Source organism: Hyposmocoma kahamanoa, unplaced genomic scaffold, assembly GCF_003589595.1.
Source record: "Hyposmocoma kahamanoa isolate Upper Pololo Valley unplaced genomic scaffold, ASM358959v1 190, whole genome shotgun sequence".
Taxonomy (NCBI): domain Eukaryota; kingdom Metazoa; phylum Arthropoda; class Insecta; order Lepidoptera; family Cosmopterigidae; genus Hyposmocoma; species Hyposmocoma kahamanoa.
The window spans coordinates 2,213,321-2,240,989 of record NW_020653718.1 but is presented as its reverse complement, the minus strand read 5'-3'; the positions used below and the strand labels follow the sequence as shown (position 1 = coordinate 2,240,989).

The 27,669-nt window shown below is 37.3% G+C and overlaps 1 protein-coding gene across 1 annotated transcript; it reads left to right on the top strand.

Moving 5' to 3' along the window:
- Positions 1-462: 462 nt before the first annotated feature.
- On the top strand, positions 463-25,442 carry LOC113226383 (neutral ceramidase-like). The gene is made up of 14 exons (XM_026458993.1): positions 463-705; positions 3,821-3,964; positions 5,342-5,518; positions 6,945-7,072; positions 8,789-8,987; positions 9,531-9,737; positions 16,146-16,265; positions 16,960-17,049; positions 18,680-18,793; positions 19,989-20,216; positions 20,585-20,680; positions 21,688-21,855; positions 22,955-23,067; positions 25,239-25,442. The coding sequence occupies exons 1-14, from the start codon at positions 463-465 to the stop codon at positions 25,429-25,431; spliced, it is 2,220 nt and encodes a 739-aa protein (XP_026314778.1). The 3' UTR covers positions 25,432-25,442.
- The last annotated feature ends 2,227 nt before the right edge of the window (positions 25,443-27,669 follow it).

Genomic DNA, 27,669 nt, shown 5'->3' with positions numbered 1-27,669 from the left:
CACCAGCTTCAACGGTTTTTGAAATCACCAGACTTGCGGATCGTGTTCAGGAACGGATGCAGAAGTACTCGTTAAGCGCGGTAATTTTTGTTTTAAGCGACTGTCACATTTATATCGGTGTATTAAATAAAAACACTTTAATTTTACGATAAAGGCAGGATTAATATTTTTTATCTACAATTGATTGATTATTGAATTATAATATATACAATAATCCTCATTATTCCTTTAGGGTCGCTTGTCGACGCAAGTTGGAAAAAAAAATAGTAATTTTTCTATTACTTTATTTTGTAAAGACGCTGTGAGTGTTGTGGTGCAAATTATTAAATAAAATATATATTATGAAGTGTAACATTGACCTAGCAAAATATATACAAAAACAGATTCAAAATCAATGAATATTATGTGTGTTTATTTAAACAGAGGATATGGAAACAAATTTTGTTATTATCAGTTCCAGAAATGGCGATATCTTTGACAGGGAAAATTGTGATAACAATAACAGTCCTGGCTGTCATTGGTGGGTTAACAGCTACTATTATCCTATTAGTAAATGATAGTGACGATGATGATACGACCACGGAAGGTCCAACTACGGAATCCACCACCACCTCAGATCCTGTTACCGATTTGCCAGAGGACATGTTGTATGAAGTTGGAGTTGGTATAGCTGATATGACTGGGCCTTGTGTTGAGATTAATTTTGTAAGTATTTATCGAGTTCTTAGGTTTTCGCGATTGTTACACATAGGAAATGAAACTATTTTTCCGGATTTAAATCGCGTATATTTGTTTTTTCAAACAAACCGACGTTTCGGGCCCTTTACAGGTCCCATGGTCACGGTTGACTCGGTTTGTTTCAAAAAACAAATATACGCGATTTAAATCCGGAAAAATAGTTTCATTTCCTATTTGTAAGTATTTTTGTAAGTTTTTGCATTTTAAATACCGTTGTTGTAACATAACATCTTCCTTCTACATTAGTAGTACAAATGAGAAATGATAACTTTGAATTGCAATAAGATAATTTAAAAGTTTGGGCTTGTAATACAATAATAGAAACCCAGAATAATAATATACTTACTACTAGAATACTGCCGCCGTTAAGTAAAAGGGCGCTTGTGACAGAAAGTCAAATCCGAGAAAATAATGTTCAAAGAAAAAACAATGAAAAATGTCTGCTGTCGCCAAACGAACAGACAAGATAGTTGCTGCAAATGCAATGTAATTACATTATATGCATAAGCATATAATGTAAAATGTAATGTTTACGTTATTGTAAAAATAAAATATTTAATTATTTATGCTCAATTTTTAATTATTAACCTTTTTTCTTTTCATCTTAGTAAGAAAATGTTCGTAAAATACTCAATACTAGGTAACATGGGCGCAAGGAACCACTTATACCTTTTCGATACGATAACTATATCGTTAGTGCAATAATAAGACGAAAGGGCACATAGCACGATTCGTAGCACGATACGTTTACGTAAAACTCTAACTAAACATGAGAAAAATTATTAGTTTTTATAAAAAAATGTACGTATTTAAATAATTGATAACAACTGAACAAAATAATTGAATAGTCTGAGTTGAAAACGTCGTCAGACGTGGTCCTGCTGCTGAAGTAGCTATGTAGAGATCCTACCGCTCGTTCTTTTTATAGCACGTTGCCTAGGATCATGTTGTTTTTTTCTGCTATGTACATTATTACACTGAATGTTAACGAAATTCTCTGCTCCTGATATGCTTTCATTGGCATCTGACGCAGTGCAAAATTCAGGGTGGATTTCGATTCTTAAGGGATCGTGAATTGACCTATTATTGTTAAAATGTATGTCAGGCACATTGACTTACAATTATACGGACGTCGGGTCCGCGCTAAAAAGTGTCCGAACTTATAGGGCGTTAAAATCGTATACAGAGCGTCATTCACGCTTTAGTCTTCGTTTGTTCGACTGACAGCGAAGCAAGCAAAATTAGACAGTACTGCGGTGGCATTACAATTTAAATTCAACGTTTTAGCTTTTTCATATTCCTTTACATGTCACTACGTTTAAATAGGTTGACTTGAGACATTTTTTTTGTGGTTTTTGTATTAGACCCGTCGTCCATTTATTTGTAAGTCAATGGTCAGGCATGGGCGATTTTTCGAACATCTCCGTATTGTCGTTCAAAAAGCTTTAGTCTACATCCATATCAAAGCAGTTTCCAACTACTTCCTTCTCTGAATTTATCAAGCTTTCTCGAGTATTGTCTTGATTGTTTAATGCCTTAGAAAGTAATATAAAACCACGAAAACGTTTCATGTCTCTTGACTGCAACAATATTATATAATATATATAAATACCTTTAGGTAATAAGGACCTTATTTACTACTTTATATAATCACATCGATACATTTAGTAATAGTGCTGTATATATTAAATATTTACTTTCATAATTCAATATTTTCTACTATAGTAATACGAGTATACCTACAACCATTGAAAATATTTCAAAAACTAGAACAAAATGCTTATGGTATGAAATGTGATTTCAAATTGTTGTGTTGTTTATTTTATGACATGAATTAAACACTGTTTAGAAACAGACATTTCAAGAATGTAAATACATAAATTGTATAAAACACAAAACTCTTACTTTACGTAACTTGCGCATAAGTTACTTGCGCTCAGGGCGCAACTGACCGAATATCAATGCGTCCCTCCCTCCCACACCCTTTTTTCTAAAGTGCTAAGAAGGAAGGGCACTTGTGTGTACTTGCGTCCTTGCAACGTAGTATTACCATGAAAATTATCTAACCTAATGCAAAAATAAACGCTAATACCATATGCGACTTAGAAATTAGCAGAAATACTTGATTGAAAAGGCGCATGTGGTCACTAGCGCTCTTTCTGTTTAGTCATAATGGCAGATGCGTCCAAGTCACCAAAGTAATATCAAGCGTGTTACTTAACCGATTGAAATGTGTTAAAACGAAGTGCCGTATATACGCAATTACGCCTTTTCAATTAATTTTAACAAAGTTGTTTTGTAAATGCGTCCATTTATCTTAATTCGACCATAAAAGTGTCGGTACTTACGCCCCTTTCTCTTACGGTAACTCCTTACCTAATTCACATAGGAAAAAAATAAAAATAGGGGCAGATGCCCCTTTTTTTCCTGAACACGGCAGTATACGTAACTCATTTTTAGTAAAAAATGTCACCTGCGTCCTTTTAGCAAAGGACGGCAGAATAGATTATCTACTTTAGTTACTTCAAAAGTATAATGTCGTATGGGATTCTCATGTGGGGTAAAGCGGCATACATACAAACGATATTTGTATTGCAAAAACGAGCGATTCTTCATACATAGTTTCATTAAGAAACAAGATATTCATAACATTGACCTTAGAGCTCAGTCCAAACTCATGGTACCACGATTTCGTTTAAGCAAGGTCAATGACTCTTTTATGGGGAACTGTATACGTTTTTACAATAAGATTCCGGAGTATATATTAGATTATCATTTCTTAAGTTTAAAAACTACATTAAAAATATTTTAGTTGAAAAGTAATTTTACAAAATTGAAAACTACGTGTTAGATTGATGCACGGGCAGACGATACGGCTCTAGATTCCACGCAAATTTGATTCAAAGTGTATTCCATGACATTTACGTTTATTTGAAAAGAGCATTGCCTAGAGTTTCTTGCTCGCTCTTCTCAGGAAAGTCACCATAGTGAACGAGCCTAAAAGTGACATTTTCCAGTGTAAATTTATTTCACCTATGGCATAGATGATTCTTTGACTTTGAAATTGTGTTTTTTTCCACAGATGGGTTATGCAGATTTCGGTCAAAGTGGTGCAGGTATTCATTTAAGACAACACTCACGTGCATTTATTTTTAAAAAAGGAGATACCAGGATCGTGTTGGTCACAGCTGATGTCCAAGCAGTTGGTTTTTCAGTCAGACGACAGGTAGGTGCATTGATCCTTACTGTGTGTAGGCAGACATAGGAGTATACCTTTTATTGATTGTAAATGCTTAAGATTGGAGAGAATTGTTATTCGTTATGCAAGGCTTGTTTGATGCGAGCGCTTACAAGCACTTGAGCAAGAGAAGGACCCCAAGATTGAGAGCTTCGCTGGTAGTTCAGAAATAGAATATTGAGCATAGCGAGGGTTTCAAGGTACGATACGCAAAAAAATTTTGTTACCGAGCGAAACCCACAACTTTTCACCTCAGTACAGTGAGGAAAATGGTGTTGAGTGTGTGCGTTATTATAGATGAAAGAAAAACAGTTGAACTATATTAAATCAGTTTTAATAAACAAAATTAGTTATCGTTGTCAATTTAATGTCATTTAATATATATAATAACTGCCTCCGTGGCCGAACGGTTGTCATGCTGGACTGCTACGCCGCCGAGGTCCCGGGTTCGATTCCCAGGCCGGGAGAAATATTAATATGCCTACATTTATTTCTCTCGTGAGTTTGGGTGTAATTTGTGGTTGTCTATGTGCGTGTCTATGGCACCCACGATACAGGGTTTCCCTAGTGCGGGTCTATGAAAAAAAGAAGCAGAAAGGGAGGTTGGTGTCAAGAGGGTGCAGAAGCATTCACTTCATATTGACTTTATCCAGAGATTGGTACTGAGAGTCGTATTCCAGAACTCCACTCAATGCTCAAGTCAGGATTTGAGCAGACTTGAGTATGATTTCAAGCACTGGAAATACGACCCTAATGGCAAAGACCTGAGTATGATTTTCAATGCTCACTGCAATATTCAAGTCCTGACTTGAGCATTGAGTAGAGTTCTGGAATACGACCCTATATCCCTTATCTGAAATAGCAAATGGCGAAAAAGGAGTCACTTCTCTACATTTTTTACCATTGACATCTTCAGAAAAACAATACATGAAAAAACTTAATAGAATTCAAACAGGTAAACAAAACATTACCTAACCAGACGTGTACAAAAGTTTCACGGCAACTGTATAAAATGTACAAAAACCAACCTGTGTAAAGTTATAACAATAACCCAGAAATATAACTTTTTTTTTTAAAACTGGTTTAACTGGTTTAACTGGTAACTTTTTAAAAAATGGTAAGCGACACGGCTGCCCTAACAATTATAACGCCACTCAGAGCTTTTAAATCACAAAGATCAAGGGGCACTGCGCCCGACACCCTGAGTCATAAGTCGACAAGCCCCATGTGTCTGTAATTTCACCATTAGTTATATTTAAGAATAATGGACAACAGATTATTTCTCTGATTCAAATGTGAACACCAGGCATTTTGGTCATCGAGTATTCTATTACGATTTTAATTATAAATGTTGTTATATTTTAGGTGGTACAAAATCTGCAAGCGAGGTACGGGAATATTTACACAATTCGTAACGTGATTCTGACCGGTACTCACACTCACAGTGCACCAGGGGGACATCTCGTTGATTTCCTACTTGACATCAGCATTTTAGGCTTTTCCAGGGAGACTTACAATGCTTATGTGGAAGGCATCACTAGGGTAAGAACTTTATACTTAAATTAGATGAAAATAGTAATGAGCTTGTTCTGCCAATCGAAAGATAACTGTAGAGACGAAATTTGTATGTTTACATTTTCGAAGAACTTAGTTTTTTTAACCGACTTCAAGAAAAAAGGAGGAGGTTCTCAATTCGACTGTATGTTTTTTTGTTGTTTTTTGTATGTATGTTACGCGATAACTCCGGTATTTGTGAACCAATTTTCACGATTCTTTTTTTGTTGGAAAGAGGGTACCGCCATAGTGGTCCCATTTAATTTTGAAGAAAATCATCCACCTCTAAGGGTGACTGTTCACGCATGAAGATTCATTTTTATAAATAACGCCTAAATTTTAGTACGATGAGCAATTATTTTAATGGTTGATTTTGCTATTCTTTAATTCAAGGCGTTTTTCTCTCAATATACTTTGGGTAGTGAGAACCGATTTTTATTATCTCCTGTGTCAAGTCCCGTATAGTGGCGAACTAGGGGATGAATCGGGGTTTGCGCACTTTCCGGTAACCAATTTCAATAAAACTTCGTAATTATAAATGTAATTCCACGTACTTTTGAGGTCGGTTTTTTTAGTACTCTGTACTGAGATTATTATAATATCAACTGACGGGGCGAACAAGATCGTGCGCCGGATGGTAAGCTACTCGCCTGTCCATAACAGTTGCAGTGCCACTCAGAGCTTTAAATCGCAAAGATCTGGGCACCTCCACTGCGCCCATCACCCTGAGACAAGCTGACAAGTCCCATGTGCCTGTAATTTCACCAGCACCCTTACGATACGCTACGCATAACTTTACGCTGATATCATAATATAGTGACTCGAGAGTCCAATACAATAACACCTTTAGGGCCTTGTTGAGGCTTCCCGGCTTCTGCAGTGCATCTGGCATGTTTGCTGGTGCTGCTGTGGACGATTTTTATGACATTATGCGCAAAATGTCCACATCAGTAGTGCGAGAGCAGCGGTTTTGCGAAAGTTCACCGAGTTACACGTTGTACGTGGTAATATGTAATTAAGTAATAGGTATAATAAGAAATTTAATAATTGTTTATCTACTAACGCAATACTAATATAGTTATAAGGTATGTCATGTTACTAACATAGTAATTTGTATGGACTTTTAGTTGTCTGAAATAAACAATTTTAATTTTTTATTTTTATGTATTTATTACTGCTTGGCGGCAGAAATAGATAAGGTAGCAGTATTTCCCTGGACGAACTCTTTCACAAGGAACTGGTATTATTATTTTTTCCAAATTCAAATCACGAGTACGTTGTTGTTTAAAAAAAACTGTTTAGGGTTCTTTGCAGATGCCGTGGTCACCATTTGAAAATAGTTTTATTTTCAATTTTCGGGGACACTTAGTTCATGAAAATGAACTTTCCGAATAAACTTTATTAATTATTACAGAGTATAATCAACGCTCACGAAAATATAGTGCCAGCTCGACTTTTCTACGGAGAAACGCAAGTTAAGAATGCGCATATGAATCGATCACCGTTTTCTTATGACAACAATCCCGAAACTGAGAGACTTAGGTAAGTTCCTTATCTACTGTGTCTAAAGTACGTATAGCATATTTTGCAATCCCCAAATATGCAGATTGGAGATTTCTTAATTGAATAAATCATTTATTCAATGAAAATATGAGCACGTTTTACTTCTTGGTACATGTGATTCCATTGTCTTCTTTACACTTCGGAGAGACATGTGTCTAGCAGTCTGTCACACAAGTTTTGTTTGAAGATCATTTTATAACAATTAAGAGTCTATACAACCTCAAATGGCTTTGGTTGGTTCCGCATAACAATGAGAGTGTGGAATCAAGAACTTTGGAAAAAGTACTTATATAATTATTAATACAAAGATCGCACACTCAGAAAAAAATCCTTTGAATAATATGGATCTTTGTATTAATAATTATAACAAACTATAGGCCATCTGTTTAGGTACTTAAATAAATGTAAACAATCTCGAGATATCTATTTAATGAAATATACATTTATAAAATGATTTTCCCTTACCTTCAAATACAAAATACAAGTACTTAGCTTCATATGAAATTGCATGCCTATTTTTATACCTATTGATTTGTAAAGCATGTGTTTCAATCATTGACTTACAATTATATGGACGTCGGGTCCGCGCTAAAAAGTGTCCGCACTTGTAAGGCGCTAAAATCGTATACAGAGCGCGACACTCCGCTTTAGTCTTCATTTGTTCGACTGACAGCGCGATACTGCGATGACATTACAATTTAAATTTCGAATAGGTTGACTTGGGACATTTTTTTCGTGGTTTTTGTATTAGACCCGTCGTCCATTTATTTGTAAGTCAATGGTTTCAATAAAAAGATGTATCAAGATTGTTTACACGTAGTTAAGTACCTAAACAAATGGACTATAGTGGAGTAATTGCACAAAAAATAATTGAATATCAATTCAATAAAAATTTAATTAATACTTATATAGTCAAATTGATGATATACACTGATTAGTATACGGTGTTAAAACACGATTCCTAAGAATTATAAACAAAACCACAAACTTTCCTCGAAACTTTTCAAGAGAACCGATTTATTATTAATACTTTATACATACCAACGATTTTTTTATATCAACAGAACTAAATAAAATACGTATGTACACGATATACATTTTTCAAATGAATGATTATCACTAATATCAGGTTTCTTACCACGGTACGACTTCTTTTTATTTTCCCGGTTACGGTTAAATGTTTTGTACTTCGTGATCTTGATTAGTACAAAACATTTAACCGTGATGATGGTTTTAAACTGTCCAGTGCATGGAATCCGGTCCTTAGTGCGTGCAGTACTAAAAACAAAAACACCTCGAGTTCAGTTTCGCGTGCGGATACAGTGAGTGTGGTTTGTGTGAAAAAAGTGAGTGACAATGGTAACGCCACAACAAATCGCGATGAAGGTAGTCGTCGACAGCGCAAGAGGGTAGACAGATATGTCTGCTCTTAAAGCTGTCATCTGTCGCCGTCCAGTCAACCCGTGACCATGGAGCGTGCAACCGTTCCGAAATATCCGGAAAATAAAAAGAAGTCATACCGTGGTAAGAAACCTGATATTAGTGATAATCGTTTAGTGTCTTGGCTGCTCTAAATGTCGATGCCACTTTTGTCGTTTCTTCGCCTTTTTTCCATAAACCTGTTACTGCTATTTATTTTAAGCCACAAAATTCATGTACAATTAGTTTATTTATTGTGGTATGTTCTACTTCCAGATATCTCGGTAACACAGATGACACTCTTCAACAAGTTAGTATAGTGAAATCTGATGGTAGTCTACATGGCGTTCTCAACTGGTTCGCGGTCCACACTACCAGCATGAACATGACCAATCATCTCATTTCCTCTGACAATTTAGGATACGCCTCTATAAGGCTGGAGAAGACTTTAAACCCAAACAGACCTACTGGGCACGTAAGTTTCAAGATTTTAAAAGGTTTTTATGACATGACATTTAAAGTTAGAAAAACATATATAGGTTTCAAACGTACAAAGTCAAATAATTTCACAAACTCCAAGATTTTCGTAAAAATTGAATCGTAAGGTGCATCCTTAATAGAGAGAATTCATAGGATTGCAAGGTATTGGTGTGGATTTGCTTCTTTTTCGTCTAAAAAGGATTTTTTACATCGAAATTTGTAATAAGTATTAATTTGTAATTTGTAATAAGTATATAATACACCAAATTCCGTATTATCCGCCGTTTCCGCCCACGATTTTGGGCAGAAATGCATTAAAACGCTTTGGGTAAAAACCCGTTTCAAACCCTGGTCGTGTGATTGGGTTTTAGCCCACTATCCATCTCTGGTCGCAAATAGAGATCTATTCTCCGTTTTGCATGTCGCAGAAGACGAATAACAGTGCTGTGAATTCACCAGAAAATATAAACACACGCCTTTTTTCACCAAATCTGTCACCCATTATCTAATTAATTATCGAGCGTAATAATTTTTTCAGCCAGAAATAGTAGCAGGATTCTTCTCAGCGAATCTCGGTGACGTGTCTCCAAATATCCGCGGCGCTCGTTGCGAGTTTAGTGGAGATGAATGTGACAACCAGTTTAAGATCTGTGATGCTTTCGAGCGGTGCTTTGCTTTGGGGCCCGGAGACGACATGTTTGAAAGTACTAGGATTATTGGCACTGCTGTTTACGAGGGAGCCTTGGTAAGAAATACGGTCATTCTCGGAATGGTGTTCGTTACCTAATTTCCGTGTTATTAGTTAGTTATTAGTGTCATATTCAAGTACGCTATCGTGTAATTATTAAATAATATTGCACGATAAAAAATCGAATACTGAAATAATAATAATAATGTGTTAGGAATATGGTTGAACGTCGTGGTTTGGTATGCTCCTGTGGAGACTGGGGTACAATCGTTAATGTTCAATACAGAACATAAAATCTCAAGAAGTAAAATAAATAGTACAATACTTTACGTATTAATATAGCAACACCAACAGTTTTAATCGTTGACATTACCGTTGATCATTTTCCCTGTCTTTCAACATTGTTCATAACTGTAAAGAGCATGTCACTAAAAAAAAAATATAGTTTAAAATTTCTAAAAAGACAAAGTGGTCCTTCGAACCTTGTGAACCAGCGACTTATGGATGATCCGCCTCGAAGGACCACTTTAGCTTGGTAAATAAAAGGCTTAATATAAAATATAAATTTAGGGACATGCTCGTTATACAGGAAGATTTTTTAAACACTATCCAAAATTTCATATTATGATCTGCAATGAAAATAATTATATACGTATTTTTTCTTTTAGTATCATTCAGTACTAAAATATTGAGATAAGGCATTACAAAATTATTCAAAAAAATCCTGACGTAAATGGTCACCGCGCATTGCGCTTCCGCCACCCGCCCCGCCATTTGATTGATAACAAATAATAACATCCATAAGTTGCAAATTTTTCCTTCATACTTTAACGGGCTTAGGACCGTCAGATCGCAAAAGGCATTATTGTACCTACCTAAATTTCATAGTGATAAGGTAGTTTAGGTTACTCGTTAACGTTTAAATTAGCTAGGTAGTAGGTAGGTTTAAATTACTCAGAAGGCAATTTTACAAAGTAGGTAGGTAGCCAGCACCTTTTGCAATAAGGCGTATTTAAAAAATTTGAATCAACTTAGAATGTACAATAATTAAAATCAATAAAATTCAACTTGCCTACAATAAAACAAAAAAAAAAAAGATTAAAATCCTAATAACTAAGTGTATTTTAGCAATTGTTCAAAATGCAAACCATTTCTCTCTAAACAGAGTCTAGCACGTTTCTGCACATTGTCTTTCAATTTATTAAGCACTACAGTGTCTCTTTTCACTTCATCAAACGCGCGTATGATTTGCAGTTTTAATGCGTCTAGGCTTTGGGCCTCTTCCACATACACACGTCTTTTAATTTCACCCCACAAAAAAAAGTCACATGGAGTCAGGTCCGGTGAGCGCGCTGGCCACGGGACGGGGCCTCCGCGGCCGATCCAGCGGTCGCCGTGCTCAGCGCCGAGGTATTCGCGCACCGCGGCGGCGTAGTGAGGCGGGGCACCGTCTTGTTGGAAATAAAAGTCGCGCAGGTGCACGAGGGGCACCTCGTCCACAAAGTCCGTGATCACCGTACGCAACATATCCAGATACGTGCCACCGGTCAAGCGTCCCTCGATAAAATACGGCCCAAGTACTTTATTGCCTACGATACCGGCCCACACGTTGGCACTAAAACGCACTTGATGATAGGTTTCCCTTATCATGTGTGGGTTTCGGAATGACCACCAGTGTTAGTTGTGCTGATTGTATAATCCGACACGCGTAAACAAAGCCTCATCGGTCCTCATTATAAGTTCCGGCGTTCGCGCGTGCGCGATCGGTTGTGTGTCAAAATGGTTTTAAATGCGGAAGTGGATACGTTAAAATGTAATAAGTGTAATATTGTTATATGCGAAGTATTAGCATTCATACAGAATAAAATAGAAGTTATGGACGATGAGAGTTTAGTGCGTATATGTGCATCTGGATTTTCGGCTGAAGAACTGGAAGCGGCAAAATTACTGTTATTTTCATCTGTGCCGTCGTCTAACAAGCGCCGTATTAACAGAAAGGGAAGTGGCAAAAGTAACAGACATATTGAAGATATTGTTGCTTTTCTTAAGGAGACCGATCCAGAGAAAATACCGATCTTTGTGGCTCGCGATCTAAATAAGCTACCCCCTATAAGTTTCGACCATGTAGACGTGACTAGCTTATTAAAAGATATCCTTATATTAAAGTCGGAAATCAAGAATATTAGAGAAAACTATGTTACAGCTGATTATTTAGCGCAAGAAATTAAATTAATTGATAAATCAAGTAGTTGTGACCGGAATGTTAATAATTGTCGTGGAGGGTATATGTATATTAGATAGTGGGCCGTTTGCGCTGCCGCACACTCCGTGCGCCCCACCGCCGACGCTGCCCTGTACTACCGGATCTCACCAAACCGGTCGCGAGTCACCCGTGTCGTTGACACCGCGTACAGAGCGAGCGGCCGTCGAGTCACCGAGCGTTACTGGCGAGTTTGCTACGAGTTCCTCGCAAACGAAAACAACTGTAGTAGCGCCAAGCATTTACGAGTATGATGAAATAATAAATAATTGTTCAAGTAAATCGACAATGGCCGAGGTGCTGCGTAAAGAAGGCAAATGGAAAGAACGTCTTCCGACTGAGGAATGGAAAACTGTTCAGAGGAAAAGGTTTAAAAATAAGTTTATTGGACAAAGAGGATGTGCGAGTACCCAGCCTGAGGAAAAATTTAAGGCCGCTGACCTAAAAATACCAATATATATATCTAATGTTCATCTGGATACCCAGGAAAATGATATAAAAAGTTACATTGAGAGCAAGACCAAAGAAAGTGTCTCTTGAAAAAATCATCATGAAAAATAATAAAGGGTATAATAGTTATAAATTATATGTATCCCAACAAAAGCTGGAATTTTTCTTGAATGACAAGTTGTGGCCTGACGGAATCTCGTTTCGGAGGTTTAATTATATGCGAAAGTCACCACAAATACGAGAAACATAACCACAAACAATAGATGGAAAGTTCGCCGTGTACATTAATTACCTTCAACTGTAAGAATGTTAAGCGTTCAGCGGAATGCGTGAAGACATTATGTAAAACATCGGACATAGTTGCACTTCAAGAAACTTGGCTGCTGGAGCCAGAGCTTTCTTTTTTGAGTACCATTGATGAGGACTTTGCTAGCGCGGGGACTTCAGCAGTGGACATGTCAGCGGGTGTACTGCATGGCAGACCTCATGGTGGTACTGCTTTGTTGTGGCGTAAGAGTGCTTTCTCTTCAGTGGCGGTCGTGAGATGCGACAGCGTTAGACTATCGGCAATAAAAGTAACAGTGAATAATCAAGATGTGCTAGTATTCAGTGTTTACATGCCGGTTGATAGGTCAGAAAATTTGCCTGAGTTTACGGAATTATTAGGTAAAATTAGTGCGATTATTGAAAGTGAATATGTTGAATCAGTGTTAATATTAGGCGATTTTAATGCTCATCCGATGGAACTTTTTGGAAATGAGCTACTAAACTTCAGTGCGGATCAAAAATGGTGTTGTGCAGATTTTGAAAAACTTGGTATGTACTCTGACAATTATACATTTGTAAGTGAAGTCCACGGGAGTGCGAGATGGCTTGACCATTGCTTGGTAACAGAGTCTGTATTTAGAATTATAAGTGATATTAAAATTGACTATAATACGTTTTGGTCAGACCATTTTCCACTAAAAGTGGTGTGTAATTTGGCAATTTTAAGACCTAAACATGCTACACAGAAATATGATGTTAATAAGGTTACCTGGGGTACAAGACAACATGATCAAATAGAAATGTATCATGAATATTGTAACTCGCATTTTAGAGAAATGCACTATCCCGAGCAATTTAATAGTTGTAGCAATCATATATTATGCTCTAATGGTGACCATAAGGCCCTTATAGACGAATTATATTCTGTAATTATTGGTACTTTACGTGATGCCGCTAAATTTACGTACAGGGGTAATAATTAAAAAAAACACAAGGTTGTGATTGGTTGGAATAAATATGTTCGTGATGCGCACAGGGAAGCTAGGTCGAAATTTAATTTGTGGGTATTATATGGCAGACCAAGGAGTGGTTTTATTTATAATGAAATGTATGAAAGTCGGAAATTATTTAAGTCAAAATTGAAGTGGTGTCAAAATCACGAAGAACAATTAAAAATGGATATGTTGGCAAAAACCTATTCCGAGAAAAATTTCAAAAAATTCTGGCAATTAACTAGTAATTTTAATGGAAAACCTGGAAGACCTGTGAGCATTAACGGTGTCACTGAAAAGGCTGACATTGCTAATCTTTTTAAAAATCATTTTAAAGTTTTATCACCATTGAGTGCTAATGAATCGTCGGAAAGTAACTGCTGTATTAAGTCTAATCCAAAGGACATTATTATTAGAATTTCAGCCAAGGATGTTGAAAAAGCTATTAGGGATATAACCCGGGGCAAATCACCGGGACATGATAGTCTGAGCATAGAGCATTTGCAACACGCTGGGGTGCATTTGTTTAGAGTGCTTGGTATGTTCTATTCATTGTGTATAAGTCATTGTTATTTGCCACATGAACTAATGAAAACTGTTGTTGTGCCCATACTCAAAAATAGAACCGGTGATATTTCAGACTTAAAGAACTACAGACCCATATCATTGGCGACTATCACAGCTAAAGTATTGGACAGTGTGCTTGAGAAGCACCTTAGAAAACATGTCATCATACATGATTCCCAATTTGGTTTCCAGGCCGGCCTGTCCACTGAGTCCGCGATTCTAGCTCTCAAGCACACTGTGCGTTACTACACGGACAGACGTACAAATGTGTACGCCTGTTTCCTGGACATATCTAGAGCCTTTGATATGGTATCATATGATCTGTTGTAGTCTAAATTACGAAATACTGGTATGCCACCTGAATTAGTTTCTGTTTTTGAGTATTGGTATGGTAATCAAAGTAACGTTGTAAAGTGGGACGGTACTTTTTCTGTGGCGTACAGGTTGGAGTGCGGGGTGAGGCAAGGTGGTTTGACATCGCCGACGCTCTTCAACCTGTATGTTAATGATTTGATTTGCCGATTGAGCAGTGCCCGAGTAGGATGCCATATCGATTCCGTCAGCGTGAACAACATAAGCTACGCCGACGATATGGTGCTGCTCGCCCCGTCTGTCAGTGCGTTGAGAAAACTTTTAAAGTTATGTGAAGAGTATGCGGTCTCGCATGGACTATGTTATAACGTAAAAAAGAGTGAATTTATGGTTTTCAAAGCGGGTTTTAAAACCTCAAATTATGTACCTCCAATACGGCTTAATGGAGTAGACCTCAAAAGAGTCACTGAGTTTAAATATTTGGGACACATTGTGAATGAACGCCTTAAAGACGACAGTGACATTGAAAGAGAGCGTAGAGCGCTGGTGGTAAGGGGAAATATGCTGATCCGCAGATTTGCTCGCAGTACTAAAGAAATAAAGATTTTACTTTTTAAGACATATTGCCAGTCGTTTTACACGAGCAGTCTGTGGATCTCATATAGCAAATGTGCTTACAGTGCTCTGCGCGTTCAGTTTAATAACATCTTCAGGGCTTTGTTGGGGAGGCCGCGCTTCTGCAGTGCGTCGGGGATGTTTGCCGAAGCCCGTATTGACGATTTCTATGCGATCATGCGTAAAAAGGCGAACTCCCTGAGATGCAGATTGCGTTGCAGCACCAACGGAGTCCTGAAGATGATAGCTGATAGGTGTGAGGGCCCCATCCTCAAATATTGGATGGAACTACAGAGGGGGGTATATGTCCATATCCGAAATTAGATGTGTAGGAGTTGTATATGTGCCCTTCCTTCTTGTAGCATTTTATTATAAATTTATAGATTAATTACTTATGTACTAACCTAATTTTAAGTCAAATTGTTACTAACTAACTAACAATACTATGGACGAAGTCTGAAATAAACAATATTTTATTTTTTTATTTTTATTTTATTTATTTTTGTTTATAACGGCCGTCGGGTGCGCAATTAGCCACTCGCAGAAGGCTCGGTGGGGCGCAGCATCTGCATCACTTAATGCTTGCACCTTTGGAAGTGGTAAGGGTGCAACCCTGCGGTGTTGAGCAGCTTCCAGACGGCGTACTGGCTGACCTCGAAGCGTCTCGCTGCATCTCGAGTACTTGCACGAGGGTTTCATTCGAAAAAATCGAAGATTTCTTCCTCGATCTCTACTGGCAGTCTTTGCCTTCCACGCCTTTGTGCATGTGAAGGAGAAGTGAACTGGCCATGATCTAACAACCTTTGATTGGCAGCGAGAATCGTGGCACAGATACCTAATGCCCAAATAAAATTTGGATAGTGATAAAAAAATCTTCCTGTATATAAAACCAAAAACACCGAGATGTTACAAGTAATCGAACGCATCACACATTTGACTAGAACCGACACTTTAGAAACTACATTTTTATAAGGAAATAAAAAAACATTAGTTTAATTTCAGGAAGTATTGAGCAGTCCTGGACAAGAACTAACGGGCGAGTTGGCAGTTGTTCATCAATTCGTTGAATTCTCCGAAGAAACTGTCGCGAAATACGATACTATCACCAAGACGTTTAACACGGTTTGTATTGCAAGACTTTTATTAAACGGTTTCGCCACTAGCGACTGAGAAAAACCTATTTGTGGAGAAATTCCTATTTACATCATGCGAGAAAAGAATTTAGGAAATAACCTGAGAATGTAAGGCAGTCGAGTATTTAAATGTTCTCTAGTGTAATCCGTAAGAGCAGTACGCTTTTGAAGAACGTCAAAAGCGGAATGGTTAAAATATTCCTGTGTACGAAACTCTACAAAAAAAAGTACAAAAAAATTGTAATTCACTTCAAATAGTACGACGTGATCTAAATGGGCACGCGGACCCAAATGACTTTCAGGTCACAATCCCTTTGCGAATCTGTGGATTTTCTCCTGAGACACCTGTATCTCCTCTAGTTCGCTCCATGGCTTTGTTAATTGACGTTGGTTCAAATCCAGCAGGATCGAAAGAATTTTTTCGTAGTCATATCATTGTATTAATAAATTATAACAAACCCTGTAGGTATAATTTACCAAGAAGGCAGAATGTCAAAGCAGAATAAGTATCTTTACAGAGTTGATTTAGCAGTGATTATATGACCGCCTCCGAGGTCACACCGTTTTCATAGTGTCGCCATCTCTGAGGTCCCGGCTTCCCAGCCGGGTCAGTGTAGAAACGTGTGTGATGTTGTCTAATATTTATTATTTTTATTATATGATTTTCTTGCATTATTTTTTAGAGTGATCCAGTAAATGGTTGTGTTGCTGCGATGGGGTACAGTTTCGCATCTGGAACTATTGACGGCGCAAACACGTTGAATATCACTCAGGTGGGTAAATAATTAAAGCTTTATCGTCTCAGCTTCTTTATCTGGCTTTCGCAAAAGAATTAAAGAGTTTACGCCAATAGGGCAAATGAACGGCATCAATCACTAAAGCTAGTTGTTAATTTATTTTAGTATAGTTATGACTCGGACATTATTCTTATTATTATTATTAATTTTGTTATTTTATACTGTCTAAGAGCACGCTGCATATTGTAATAATTATATTATAAATTGGGTATTGTTATTTTCAATGTTTAGGTTACGGATCAAATCCTTGTTGTTCTTGTTCGTTGTTAAATAGGCATAGCTATCTACCTCTTCTCAGGCTCCAGCTGAAAATCAGCGCTGTGCTCTGCCCAGCATTAAGCTGAGCTGGCTAGCCTTTTCGGCTATTAATTATGTACTTAGTAATATATATATTTTTTGGTTATTTTTTAATTTTTTAATTTAAATTTAGGCGAATATTATTATTATTATTTATAATAGCCGAATAAATGTTTCTTTCTTTCTTTCTTTATTTCAGTAAGCATTAAGGTGGCGCTTGACATGGCCATTTGTCTTTGCGTATTTAAAATATGTTTGGCAAATAATCAACTTGTGTAGATAGCATGTGTGACAAGGTATTTGCCATGTTTGTCTATTTGACAAATACATCAATCTCTACTGAGAATATCCACAACATAGGGGCGTAATCTCAGCCCACGTCTAGTCTCCCGATGATGGAAAGGGGAAGAAGGAATCAAATTGTAAAATTCCATCGCACACTCTCCGTGATATATCCTGTAGAATACCGAGCAGCAGCGACTTTACGGCGGTGTTCAAGGCTCTGCAGCTTCGCCTCCACTAATTCTGAGTCACCTATAAGCCTCTTGCCACGCTTGTCAATTAAATCCAAGGCCATGTCAATTAAATGGCCAGTTGGTATTTAGCAGAGCCATCCTATAAGTGGCAGCAGTACTCCATACACGGCCGGACTTGTTACAACAAGTAACGTGGCGAACAAATCCTGAGCCTAGTGGTTAGTGACTTGCCACCTATATCAGGTGCTGTGTAGTAGCAGTACAGCTCCTCGTGAAAGGGTTCGTCGTTCGAGAAGTACTGCCTTACCCATTTTTGTCGCCATTTTTGTTAGCATTACTGCGTTCCGGCTTGGAAGGGCAAGGGTGTGATACTAAAAGCGACCGTCAGTCCTTTTTTTATAATACCGACAAACAACTCGTGCGCCTGGTGGTAAGCGACACGCCTATCCATAACAGATGCGGTGCCACTCAGAGCTTTAAATAGTAATGATCTTAGGGGCACTGCCACTGCGTCCGTCACCCTGAGACATAACGATACATCATTCCATTTCATCGGTTATTCTCGGTCTAGTGTTCACTACGTAATGCCGTGGCCATTTTTGTTATTTAAATATTCAAGTATATTATCGTGTAATTATTAAATAATATTGCACGATAAAAAATCTAATAATTAAATAAAAAAAATTGCCACGGAAATTACGTAGTCGGAGTATATGTAATTTTCACGATCTTGTAAATAATTTAACATTTTTATAGTAGTAAAATGAAATTGTCAACTATGATCTGAGGGTGATTGTACGAGTAATAAAAAAAAAATTATTGTAAAATTTCAGGGTACCGTGACTGGTAACGACCTTTTGGATTATATTACCGCTATAGCTATGAATGCTACAGAGGAGGACAGGGAGTGTCACGCCCCGAAGCCAATTTTATTAGCTACTGGACGAGTAAGTATTTAACCACATCGATCAGAATTTCAGTTACGAGGGAGGTGGATAGTACGCACAGCGGCAAATTTAACAGAAGAAAATAAAGTGAGAATATAAAATACTAACATATACATTTAAATAAATACTAATTCTTATTTACATAAGGTATCTGCACGTATATTCTCGAGGTTGGTATATTCGTAAAATTAATCCAATCAAAATGTATAGTTGCAAACTAACGTAACTGCTAGAAGCCTATTGTCCCCTTGCACTAAGCTTAAGTATGTCTTAAACCAATGCTTAAATTGATAAGACACTCTTAACACAATGTATTAAGAGTGTCTTTTGCATTGCAATTATTGGTTTAAGACGTACCTAGGTTTAGTGCAAGTGGACATAAGAAACCCAAATAAATTAATATATAATACTAGACAACACCAAAGACACTTCCAAAGTAATTCTTAGAAAAAAAATTAATCAATACATAAATACAATAATATAAACTATGAAAAGAATAAGTTGAAGCCAACTAATAATTTATTCCATAGGCAAATTTTTTTAACTTCTAAACGTTTTTTGGTAAGCTACTGCTCGTTCACTACGCTGACCTCCCTGAGAAGAACGAGGAAGAAAGTCTTGGGATTGCTCTTTTCAAGTAAACTTAAATCCTATAGAATACATTTTGAATCATATTTGTGTGGAATCTAGACTCACGTTGCCTTTCCATACATCTTTATACATACACGTAATCTACAATTTTGTAATATGACTTTTCAATTAGAATACTTTTAATGTAGGTTTTAAACTTAGGAAATGGTAATTTTAATATATGCTCCAGAATCTTATTGTAAAACGAATATATTTTCCCATAAAATAATCGTTTACCTTAGTTAAACGAAATCGTGGTACCATGAGTTTGGATTTAGTATAATAGCCGACAGTGTCCGTGTAAATCTGTGCAACAAACGCCATCTAATTGATTTGTTTGAAAACTAGAAATTAGAGTAGTTTTGATAAATTGTAGTTCGTCAATTATTTGCAAAGGTACTGGTGTACCTATAAGGACTAAATACCCGACTACGCTGTCTTGTAGAGCGATTCGAAATCCTCTTGAATTTATTGGTCCATGCTTCAGACGATTAAATATGTTGATGTACTGGGTTTCAGCATACCTAAGACTCTAATTTGCAACCTCAAACCATTTTGTTTTCAGGGAAACTTCCCGATTCCCTGGCATCCTAGGATCGTATCAGTTTCCCTGATTTGGCTGGGGGATTTTGTCATCGCTGGTGTACCTGGGGAACCGACTACAATGGCCGGAAGACGTATGAAGGACGTCATTGGCTCGGTCATGGAAAGAAACGGCTTTGAGCCCAGGGTTGCTATATCTGGTTTGACCAATGAATACATTCACTATGTTGCTACCTTTGAGGAATATCAGGTAAGTTCAATGCTTAAAGCTTTGTATATGACACCAATATTTTGCAATACTACTTCATCATTATCATCAGCCTATCGCAAACCACTGATGAACATAGGCCTCTCCCAATGCGCGCCATTTCGCCTCGTCCTCGGCCTGTTGCTTTCATCTGCTGCCAGCTTTCCTTCATCCATGCATTATTGATTATGCCAAAATGACTAAATCGAATAACGCCAATTAAGAGGTCAAATAACATCATATAGCGCGTGATACAGCAATGTTGGAAGGTAATATATACATATATAACAGGAAATAGCACACGCACGATTATTCGTGCAGGCTTTTCCGCGCGTAATGTGTAAAGAAGGCTGATCACATTTTTTTTACAGATACAACGTTATGAAGCCGCGTCTACAATCTATGGTCCGTACACGTTGGACATATTTTTGAATAAATTCAACGAATTTACCCAAGTTGCAATCGAGGTATGACAATGAATTGAAATTAGGGTATAGTTATGATATTAAACGGGGGTCACCGCTCTTACCAACAGAGCTATAGATCGAGTCAGTTCCGTTGAGTCTATTATAGTTTTCCTTGTAATATTAATAAAACATTGATCATGTACTAAAATTATTTTCAGAATTTTGACAAACACACGTGTCAATAGATGGCATTGCGTGTTACAATAAATTTGTAAATCAACTCTTCCTAATATGGGTAAATGACGCTAATAATAATAATACTACTTTGATTCGGACCAAAAACAATTAGCCACAGTTTGTTAGTAAAGAACTTAGGAATAAGGTTAGTATGATGCTATTCAAATGTTAAAATTAAAATAAAATGAGACTAAATTAAAATAAAATAAAATAAAAAAACTATGATATCCGCCACCACTTTTAGCATACTGTTGGGGTACCCATGCACACGTCGCCAAAGTGAGGCCAAAAAAAATCTGCGCCTATAAGCGCCATCTAGTTGATTTGTTTGTAATCACTAGAAGTTGGAGTAGCTTTGGTAAATTGCAGCATGTCAATGTAAAACAAAATTGCTATTTGGTACTCGTCGCGACATCTGGTGCACCAATTGGTACTAAATAGTTACCACGCAGTCCTGTACCGCGATTGGTCAATGGTATAGACTTATAGTCTGTATATTTTATTTCTAATAGCTGTTGATTTTCTTTAATAAATCATATAAAAATAAACAAAAGAGCGGTGGCCCCGTGTGGCCACAGATCGACGAAATTACTCTTTGCGTTGTTCCATATTTGTGTAAATAATAATTACAAACTAGTGGAGTATTATAACAAAAAAAGTCACGGTATTCAATAAAATAAATTGTAAAATTGTTCTTAAAAAGACGTAAATTTGTTCGTTACAAGTTGACTGCAACTTGTAAGAACAATTTTTCAAAGAAACGTAACCATAATGACTTCCCAACTTGCTTAAGTTGGATAGTCTTGTGGAATTAATGATTAATTTTGAAGGGCGGAGACGTGCCTGCGGGTCCGGAGCCAGAAGACAATCGCGGTCGAGCCATCTCCGTAGTCTTGCCAGTGATAGTGGACTCCTCTCCGTTAGGCCGTAGCTTCGGGGATGTGCTGTCTCAGCCGGCTGAAGTTGTACGCAGGGGAGATACAGTTAGAGCGACTTTTGTAAGTAGTATCTACACTCATTGACGTATTTTGAAGAACGCCAAGAAAAGGTTGAATTGTGATAGTTCATATGCACTACTGCCCACATATACCACAGCGCCGCCACCAAAGAGGAAAATTGGTAGTTGAATTTAGATTTGCGACGATGCGATCTCCTTCATCGTCAGCCCATCTTTTTCTTACTCTCTTTCTGGTTCCTGGCCACCAACTTTAGAAATTTTGAATCGTTCTCTAATTCCTTTCCTTCGATATTCTTATTTTAGTTCGTTCCGTCGTCACTCCCATCAAAATTCTCGAAGAGATAGGACATGCGCATCGTAAGCCTCAATCTTCAATCATGTAAATCTCACGTATTTTAACTGCTTAAAAAGCATTGGATATATATATATACCAATACAAGCTTTTTAATTTCGGCAAGACTGGGCTACAGATGCAGCAGCTTAGCTGTGGCAACTAGTTGTGCAATTCACAACGGGATGTGAGCGTGTCAACAAATTCGGTACCTATTTGAAAAATAGGGAGCGTGTTATACGAGCATCCGACACTAACTAGCCTTGTGAGTACCAGATGAAGTTCGTGACAACGGTCTGTGCCAACTCTGTCCACAATCCTGATCTGATATACTTTCCTGGTCCCTATGCAGGCTTGCTTGCACAGATTAGGCCCTTCCCGTATAACCAAGAGGTTGATAGGGAGGGACACTATGATCAAAACGTAGATATGAGATACGGGACTGGCCACATATACCAGCACGTTATATTATCTATTTCTGCCGCCAAGCATAAACATTACAGCGTTCTGGTTTCGAAGGGCAAAGGTGAAATTACAGGCATATTGGACTTGTCAACTTATGTCCAAAGGTGTCTGGCGCAGTGGCAGTACTCCTCAGATCTTTGTTATTTAAATCTCTGGTGGTGGTGGCAGTGCAACTGTTATGGACAGGCGTGTCGCTTACCACCAGTCACATGACTTGTTCGTCCCGTCACCGTTTTATTTGAAAAAAGAATGACTTCAATCGTCTTTTGATTTCGATTACATATTTGCAAGTGTATCTTCATCTACTGTACATATTCAGATGTTTCAAGTTTAACATTCTCAGGTGGCGGCGAACCCCCGTAACGATTTGAAACAGGAGTCAACACACGCGGCGATTGAAAGGTTTGAGCTTGGAAACTGGGAAGTTATAGCGACTGACGCGGATTGGGAAACGAAGTAAGTGCAGTCTTTAAAATTAACTAATTAATGCACACATTCTACTTATAGCCTCACACTAAAGAAACCCTGTATCGCGGATGCCATGGAGACACCCTTCGACAACAACAAATTGCACCCAAACTCACGAGAGAAATAAATGCCGGCCATACAATTTTTTCTCCCACAGAGGCAGTTTTTGTATCGTTAATTTATTGTTTATGAACAGTAGATTTTTCGTCATGAATCTCATTGTCCTACTACTGAGCACAGGTTTCATCTAAGGAGATGGTTTATGCCACAACGATGACAAAATGCAAAGTTTCATAAATCTTCTTAAGCGGGCTGGTTTTACAGCGATGTTTGCTTACCGCTGAAGCAAGCCATATTTTTAAAAATGTACATAGCGTAATTATATAATAAAAATTCATACAAACAATATAAACCAGATCGCGCCACACGTCGCCGACAAGTGCAACACGTGTAGATTAGTTTAGTTTATTTTATTGTCATATTATATTGTATGTGTGTTAGTCCTTAAGGTATATATTATATGGGTCATGTGGTCTGAAATAAATGTTTAAATATATAAAAACTAATGTTGGTGGTCGTAATTTGTCAGTTTCCCGTTAAATGATATAGTTAAAAATACACTGCTTCGAAACCCATAATGACCAATTTTAAAGGTCCAACGTAAACAGCAAGTCCTCAAAATTTTGTTACTTCAGTAACACGGTGAATCGTTTTATAATAAATTTATGTTTAATATACACTTCGATCGATTTTATCAATATTGTTATTCTGTCATCTGAAACTATTATTTCTCTTCATAATAGATAACGAAACCACGCCTTGTATAGTATGGGGACCGTGCCTCACAAATATAATTTATAACAAAGTATGAGCGAATGTGAATTAGTTTTGATGGCCTTTAGATCATAAAGTCAATGGTATTTTGATAGAAATACGTATGGGCAGTATTAGGAGTATTTTTTTATCAGCCACAATGGTATTGGGCATTCTGTGATTGGTAGATTTGAATGTTTTTATTACCCCCAACGCAAGCAGAAGAGTTGCTTAGTAGTTGGCGTACAGTTGAATATTTGGAGTACACTGTTTTGTATTAGGGGTTTCTTCAATTTAAAGTTTAACTTGTAAGTTCAATATTATACTTCGAATCTACAGCATAATATTCTCTAACGGCAAAGCGTAATAGATTCGAAAGTTTTTGTAAGAATATGGTTTTATCGAGTTCTTAGGTTTTCGCGATTGTTACACATAGGAAATGAAACTATTTTTCCGGATTTAAATCGCGTATATTTGTTTTTTCAAACAAACCGACGTTTCGGGCCCTTTACAGGTCCCATGGTCACGGTTGACTGTCAACCGTGACCATGGGACCTGTAAAGGGCAAAATACAAACAAATATACGCGATTTAAATCCGGAAAGATAGTTTCATTTCCAATATGGTTTTAGTTTTCTAAAAAAAATTCTTCAATTTACTTTTGAATTGAAAAACTCACGTATTGATTTCTGGAATAGTATAATAGTTACGTTGTTAAAAACATGTCGATAAGAATCAGTATGATTGTTGTGCATGAACAATACTGTTTACGCACTTACCTACACCAATTCAAAAGCATTTACATTGTAGCAGTTGTTGTATCTATCGTAGACTCCATTTATTCATCCGATGCAACGACATCACAATTGAGAACATTCACACAGGACTGGTAGCTGTAAAGGTACTAATTGGTGATAAATCTGTAATAGATTTCTCATAGATGGCGCTACGACTAAAAAGTCGTTGAAAGACCAATGCAAAGACACGACGCAAGCACATAGAAGAATTCGTGAGGTCCGTTGGTTCGTTCCGTGGCTTAGTTGGTATAGCGTCTGCCACGGTATGCAAGAAGACGTCGGTTTGAATCCGACCGGATCGAAGGAATTTTTTCTGAGTGTTCGATCTTTGTATTAATAATTATAACAAACTAGATAAGTAATTTCACAAAAAAATAATTGAATATCAATTCAATAAAAATTTAATTATCATTCACACAGCTAAAACTATTATTCTGTTGAGTATTCTAAAGTTTACGTCCGGAGAAACAAAGACGTTACTGTAGTTTAAACCATACACCTTAAACTATACCTTTGGCTTTGTTATATGCGATTTATTATTTTCTTTCAGGTTCATCTGGCAGCGCCAATCTCTTTTACTGGCCACGAGTAACGTTATCATCGAATGGACAGTTCCCAGCGACGCCATTATAACGCAGTACCGCATCGTTTACTACGGCGTCGCACGCAGCTTACTCGGCAACTTATCTGAGTTCAGTGGAACTAGTAATAGTTTTAGAGTTACTGATGGAATAAATATTTAGATTTATAATGCAACAATAACATTTTGTATTATTTCTGGAAGCAGTATCAGAAATTCCATTCCATCTCATATCAAATACCTGTGGTACGGAGGTAAGCAGTTGACAAAGTCTGTTGGAGTGACGATATTGAAGGACCGGTTGCTATGGAGTTAGAACGCAGAGCGGCTGGCGGGTATTGGTGAATTAGATAGCAACTAACGATTACTATTTATAATAACTTAATCGCTTGTCAAGTTGATAATCATGGTATTCCTTCGTCTTTGAATGATGACACGAATAATAATAAGTGAACAGTTTTTACGATAACTGAATTGCATGCATTTGACATTGTAGTATGAACTTCACATTAGATTTTTTTTGTATCCTATTGTAAAGTGACGAAATGAATAAGTCCGTCCATTTAGTGGTAAGCGACTATGCCTGTCCATAACAGTTGCAATACCACGTAGAGCTTTAAATCGCAAAGTTATGAGGAGCATTGCTATTGGACTCGGCACCCTGAGAGATAAAGTTGACAAATCCCATATGCCTATAGTTTCACCAGTACCCTTACCCTTCAAAACCGGAACGCAGTGATGCTCAGATTGCTTGGCGGTAGAAATAGAACCTTATGGTGGCTGTACTTAGTTGGAAGAACTTTCATTATGAGCTCTACTGCTACTATTTTAAGTAATACGCAGTTAGGAGTAATAATAGCGGACGAACAAAACAAAACCATCAAACATCAAGTAGATGTAATTAATACAAAATACGGGAACTGATTGTGAAACTTCAAATAAAAACAATTATTCGCCTTCGTTAAGGATCAAACATAGTAAACCTACATGTTATTAGATAGATTATGAAACATAGACACGTTGTTTGTCTCCGTTCAGACAGACATCCAGAAACAGCCTATTGTTAACTCGATGCGTTTATACAGGAGAAATCTTCGCAGCAAAGAAGCAACGAGCAATAGGTAGAGAGTCACAATATGTACTATAGTATTCTATATCCAAATAACAAGTAGTGGAAGTCATTTTACTTTAAAATCTGGTTGAAGATAGGACTTTTGTATAATAGACTGTCTGCTTAGTGTGATTGAGTCTTTGGTTACTTGTAGTTTATGTTGTGATTCTGTAGAAGGAAGTTGGACATTTTATAAGAGGTGTTTTATCTTTTTATTATGGTAACGCTTTAAAAGGAACTGTTTGCACCAAAGGTACTCTGTATATTTAGAAACTAGGATTAGAATGGCAACAAATTTCATAAAATATTCCGTCATTTATGAATTACAAATAGTTCCTATGGTTACGGTACAGAATTATAGTGCTAAGAAAAATAATGTTATATCGTTCATTATAAATTGATAGTGTTCATTAATGAAGTGCACGTCTATGGAAGTGGTTATTTTCGTTAAATCTACGATACTACACTATTACTTTAGTCTAGATTGAATTATTAATTATAAAATATATATACTTTATCACAGACTGAGTGTAAATTAACAGATTGATGTGATATGTAAGTAGTGACAGTGAAACAATTTGTTTTTTGTTTTTTTTAATTCGGGGTCATTCAACTAGTGTTGAGTTGGCGAACCATTATGTTTGGTGTATGACAGACTCCTAATGGTATACGTAATTTCAGTGACCTTTCAAAGACTTTTGATTGTGAGCACCAAGATATTCTGGTTGGGAAAGCTTGCTATTATTGTGTGGCGGTTCGAGTCCTCTACTTTCTTAAATTGTATTTAAATAATAGGACTTAGAGGGTCGATAACAACGGTGCGAGATCATCAGGGTCTGCGGTTAACATGGGCGTCCCTCAAGGGTCAATTCTAGGTCCATTTCCGTATCTAATGTATATTATTGACTTTCCTCGCTTCGAGGAAGGTATATAATAATTATGTAAAAATATTGTTTGGTAATGTTGCTTTATTGCACCATTGATGTTAATAAGGCCATATCTGCAAAATTACAACTTTCATGATTCCACGATCAAAATTAGAGACCGCTCACACTAGCGTCTTTTGAACGTCAGCGTCTTGCCAACGCACAAACAGCGTCAACACGATGTCCGCGCGCCATCCAGTGCAGGGTATATCCGACGTTCAGCTCTATTCCGCAGTCGCTGTGTGCTGGCGTTGCGTCGTCGCAGCCGCGCGGACGTCTGTGGTGTCGAAGCTGTGCGTGCGTTAGCAAGACGCTGTGCGTGCTTTGGACAAGACACTGACGCTCGAAAGACGATAGTGTTTCT

What these genes read in the sequence shown, in the direction of transcription:
- LOC113226383 (XM_026458993.1), top strand. Translation starts at nt 463, where the DNA reads ATGGCGATATCTTTGACAGGGAAAATTGTGATAACAATAACAGTCCTG. An exon ending in TCACCAAGACGTTTAACACG is followed by an intron (nt 16,266 to 16,959) that starts GTTTGTATTGCA and finishes ATTATTTTTTAG; the next exon opens with AGTGATCCAGTAAATGGTTG. An exon ending in ACACGTTGAATATCACTCAG is followed by an intron (nt 17,050 to 18,679) that starts GTGGGTAAATAA and finishes GTAAAATTTCAG; the next exon opens with GGTACCGTGACTGGTAACGA.